Below are 5000 nucleotides of genomic sequence, written 5' to 3'. Positions count from 1 at the left end.
ACTGGTCTGGGATTGTGTCGTCGCGACAAAGAACAAGCGCCGTGGGCCGTCCAGCCAAGACCCAGTCAGCCAATATCGTGCGCCACCCCCCGTCGAGGGTGCAGAAACGTGCAGAAAGAGAGGGTGACAACGGTAGTGGCGCGTGTGTTGTTGTACCTGGGGCCCTGGGCTGGGTTCGGTTGGGTTGGGCTTGTTGTGATCGAAGCTGGAAGCGAGTGGATTCCTTTGTGTGGCAAGCGCATCTCTGGGTGCGAAACGCGCGTAAAACGACACGTACACGCTGCTGCCTGTCTGCTGTCTGCTGTCTGCTGCCGTTGGTGTGTGACACATATTGTGGTGTGGTGTGGCACGCGGGTACGGCGATCGCGATCGCGGTTCATCGCGCCGTTGTTCGCCGCCTGCAGGAGGTCCACTAGTGGTGCGCGTGCACGTGTATGTGTGGCTGTATACCTGCGTACGTGCGTGCGTGCGACAGTGTTTGTTTGTGTGAAATTTAAATATTAATCCAACAAGCCAACCGGGAGCGCGAGCGTTATTACTGCGCGGTGGTCGAGGGCACCACCATATTGCACAACGAAGAAGAAGAAGAAGAAGTGGTGCGAGATCCCCAAGGTAAGTCAACCATTAGTCAGCTGCTTGTAGGAAGATCGATCGCGCGGAGCGAGAGGGACGCGCCAATCTGCACGTCGTCGTCGTTGCCGTTTGGGTTTTCCTGAACCTCCTCTCCTCCTCGCTCTGTACGCAACTCACGACGCACACAGGTGATACTCGGGTGATTCTGATGATCATGGCGTGGTTCACAGAGCTAAAAAAGGAGACGCTACCGGCCCGGACGGCTATTAACGGTGCGATCGTTCCAAATATTGCCCCGGTGACGACACGGGGCCGCCCGATCACCGCCACCACCGCCGCTAATGCTGCTGGTACGCGATCGATGACGTTGCAATGGATTTCACGGAAAGCGCGAGTGACTAACTCGCGCTCTTCGGAGTAGTTGGAGGGACTAGGACGCGAGGGATGGATGGTCGCGAATGGAGGCGCGTACACTCGCGTGTTCTCGCTCTCTTTCTCTCTTGCTCTCTCTGGGCAGCACTCTATCTCTCTGACGTAATGGGCACGATCGCAATCGGCATCGCACGTGGGCGCATCGCTTGTAGTGAGTGTACGGTCTGGCGCCGTGTCGTGTGCGCGAACCACTTTGACCTACTCTCACAGATCGTCGCTTGGTCGCGTCCGGTTCGGAAATTGTAAAAAGGACTTGGGGCCCTCCCACCCAGCCTGCTGGGGGGGCCGCTGCGAGAGAGCGATCGAAATGACTCTTTGACTGGTCGCTCAGCATGAGTTCAAGTTTGTGAGTGGCACGTGCTTCGGATGCTGGATCTCGCCAAAGTGATGACGTACTTGATGTTGTACGAATCCATGATGCAGCCAGGGCGAGAGTTTGGCGCTCAATGCAGCGATGACTCATGCGCTTACCTCGATTGTGGCAATTCGCTTATCAATCAATGATGCGATCCTGGCGCATCGTGGAAACTATCAAGGTCTGGGGCTTTCCGTTGAAATTCAATCATCACTTGGAGGCATAATTTACGATCATTCATTGAAAGGGTTGCTTCGCACGAGTAGTTACTAATAGTTCTTTGTCTTGATGAACCGCGAGACCATGTTGGTTGTGGTTCTGTTACCCTGAATGCTCTATCTCAATCACTCCACTCTACTCCATCCTCCAGCTCCATCCCATGTCCTGAGTGCACTCTAATTTGGAAATCAATCATTGATTTTTCCAAGAAAGTATTGGTCTTGGCTACACACGTTTAGCATGGGAAAGGGTGATGGCGAATATATTTTCGCAAAATGATAAAGGATTTACTTGTAACAGTTTCTTACTTACTTGCTTACTTATTGGCTACTAGCGACCTACGAGCGGTTTTCGCCTCCTGAAGAAAAATACTCTCCAACCGATGACGTCTTCCGGTTCCTGGTAATATTTTTTCGGAATCAATGTCGATACCGTCACTCCATCTGAATTTGCGTTCACCACACTCTGCTCACACTACTCGGTTTGAAATCAAACATGACCTCAAAAGCACTATTAATTGTTGTATGAAACTGACACTTTTTGATCACTGAGCAGCTTGCTTTCGCAACGAAATAAAGATGAAGGTTTGGAAGAGCATTTTAGCACAACGGTTACTTTGATTGTTCGTCACCGACTAGATGCATCCTTTTTGGTCTAGAATCGGATATCTGTAGCTGCGAAGATGTTTAATAAGCTACACAAAATAGACATATAATATCACGTTCTCGTCAACTATCAACCGAAGCGACGAAATTTGGTCGAAAAACATTCTTCAAACCAGCTAAATGAGCCTCTCCTTCAAAGCAAACACTGCCACCGCCAAAAGCCACTCCCTAATACCTCATGTTTGAAAGCCCTTCTTCCTTCCTTGGGCCTGTACTACACAGTTGCTCGAGTCGGTTCGAGATCCAGTCCACGTTTTTTAGGGAACGGTGGCAAATATGTTGGCTTTACATTGTTATGTTGCCAGGCACAAAATTGGCACAAAACGTAGCACAGTGCGTGCGTGTGTCTGTTTGTCTCTCCTGCCTAAATTGATCTTGGCCTTTCGTCCACCTTTTACGTTCACCGAGGTGCTAATAGGGAAAACAAATGGCTTACCGCGAACGCAAACGCCACAGACGCCAGAGACACTATTCCCGGGGGCTTAAGCCGCTGCTTGTCACTAAGCAAAGCTTCCTAATTGACTGTGAAACGTCCAATTCATCTACTCTCCGCTCTGTGGTGGTGGTGCTGGCGGTAACCTGTTTAAGTTACCTGAAACAATCTTCCGGTTTTGTCTTTCGGTGCGCCATTGACACGTGCGTTCCGTTGATTTGATTCTCACTTCGGAAAACATTCCATCTCTTCTCTCCAGCTATTCCATCATCATGCAATCGGCATCGAATGAGGAGGACCAGAATGGAGATCAAGCGAGCTCGGCGGCGCCGGTCGTTGAGGACAATCGATCAAATGACGGTGCGGCTGGTCAGATGCTGTACTACTTCGATCTACCGCAGGACCGATTTCCCCTAACACACATGCGCCCGATCGGCATAGGAGTACAGGGTGCTGTCTGGTAAGTTAAACTCCAGACTAACCGGAAGCATGCGACTGGCTAACGAAATCTACGTTCTTATCCACTTGCAGCAGTGTGGTCGATGCAGTGACGGGCCGGCAGCTGGCAGTGAAGAAGCTGTCGCAACCATTCCAGAACGAAACATTTGCCAAGCGAGCGTACCGCGAGATCAGACTGATGCGACTGATCGATCATCCGAATGTAAGACCAACGAGTACTGGCCGCTGCACGCTCAGGATTGGCCTCAATTAACCAAAGTTCAATCTCCGCTTGTACATTTCACAGATTATTAAGCTGCTGTACGCGTACACACCCCAGCGGACACTGGAAACGTTCCGCGACGTCTACATCTTCACCGAGCTGATGGACGATAGCCTACGGAGCGTGATCGGAAAGCAGCTCGATCACGATCGCATTTCCTTTCTCGTCTATCAGATGCTGTGCGGTATCCGGTACCTGCACGCCGCCGGCATTATCCACCGTGATCTGAAACCCTCCAACATGGTCGTATCGTACAATTGCGATCTGAAGATCCTGGACTTTGGCCTTGCGCGCAGCGTCGAGACAAGCTTTGCGATGACACAGTACGTCGTGACGCGGCACTACCGGGCCCCCGAGATTATCCTGCAGATGGATTACGATAGCCGGGTGGATATGTGGTCCATAGGGTGCATCATGGCGGAACTGATCACAGGCGAGGTGTTGTTCCCCGGTACCGACCACGTTGATCAGTGGATGTGCATCGTGAGGAAGCTCGGTACACCGCGGCCCGAGTTTATTGCCCGAACGACACCGGGAACTCAGCGCTACATCCAAAACCAACCGCCAGTTCCGGGCATTCCGTTCGAGCATCTCTTCCCCGACAGTGTGTTCGATCGATCGACCAGCAATCATCCACAGTTGACGAATGAGTACGCCCGAGACTTTCTGCGACGAATGCTGGCATTCGATCCGCTGGAACGCTGTACCGTCGATGAGGCACTGCGACATCCGTACATCAACGTGTGGTACTATGAGCCCGATTTTCAGCGATCACCACCGGCGGCACCGTACGATCACACGATCGACGCCCAGAAACTGACGGTGCAACAGTGGAAAGCGCTGCTGTTTCGGGAAATCCAGGACATTCAGGCCACCATGACGCTGGACGATCATGAGCGCTGACACCTCGTGCACGCGCCACGATCCGTTGCATCTCCTTCTTGAGGCTGTTATCTGTTAAAGAGATTAGTGTAAGGTTGTGGGGCGTGATATGCGGCGCTCTCGAAACCCCTCGAATGAAACACACTGACCGTTCGCGGCGCAGTGATCAATAGAATTTACTAGGAAATGTTAGAGTTTATTTGTTTTTTAATTAAAGAGAGAGACAGTGTGAGAAAGAGAGAGAGAGTGGCAAATGCGTATTGGCTATCCTTTAGCCTTAATCCGTTAAACATATTTATACGTAAATCAAGTGTTCAATTCCTTCTTGTTCCCTGCAACAGCGCAACTCCGCAGAAACGAATATTTACAACCGAGCGGACGAGACATGGCGATCTTCTAGTACGGCCGCGATCTCCAACCGAAGTCGACCGGAAGTCAGTACAAGACGGGAAAGGGAATGGGAAGTGGGGAATGGCAACCGATTGAAGCGAAGCGATCACTCGGTCGGAATGTTGAGTCGCTCGAACCCATCGAAGTACTTGTGTTCGAGGATCTTCTTGGCCGAAATGCGTAGTATCGGATCGTAGATGAGACACTTCTGCAGCAGATCGATGCCGGCCGAATCGAGATTCGATACCTGGCTCGCCAGGTTGTTCTGCGTCCAGCAGGGGAAGGTGGATTTGTAGTCCGGTAGCGACGTGACCCCGGGCCAGATTTCCT

General features: G+C 51.6%; 2 protein-coding genes across 2 annotated transcripts in view; one reads left to right on the top strand and one right to left on the bottom strand.

Moving 5' to 3' along the window:
* LOC125951624 (stress-activated protein kinase JNK-like) overlaps positions 1-4478 on the top strand; it is a 4968-nt gene extending 490 nt beyond the window's left edge. The window contains exons 1-4 of the mRNA XM_049680583.1: positions 1-612; positions 2937-3137; positions 3209-3338; positions 3423-4478. The exon at positions 1-612 is cut by the window's left edge and continues 490 nt beyond it. Of these exons, the coding sequence (XP_049536540.1) occupies positions 2950-3137; positions 3209-3338; positions 3423-4301 (1197 nt within the window). The 5' untranslated portion in view covers positions 1-612; positions 2937-2949 and the 3' untranslated portion in view covers positions 4302-4478. The remainder of the gene's footprint in view (positions 613-2936; positions 3138-3208; positions 3339-3422) is intronic.
* An 18-nt stretch (positions 4479-4496) lies between these two features.
* The window catches only part of LOC125951640 (cyclin-dependent kinase 1-like), a 1540-nt gene continuing 1036 nt past the window's right edge, over positions 4497-5000 (bottom strand). Inside the window, exon 2 of the mRNA XM_049680603.1 lies at positions 4497-5000. This exon is cut by the window's right edge and continues 524 nt beyond it. Coding sequence (XP_049536560.1) covers positions 4777-5000 — 224 coding nt within the window. The 3' untranslated portion in view covers positions 4497-4776.

The sequence above is a fragment of the Anopheles darlingi genome, chromosome 2 (assembly GCF_943734745.1).
Source record: "Anopheles darlingi chromosome 2, idAnoDarlMG_H_01, whole genome shotgun sequence".
Classification (NCBI taxonomy): Eukaryota; Metazoa; Arthropoda; class Insecta; order Diptera; family Culicidae; genus Anopheles; species Anopheles darlingi.
This window is presented reverse-complemented; position numbering and strand designations above follow the sequence as displayed.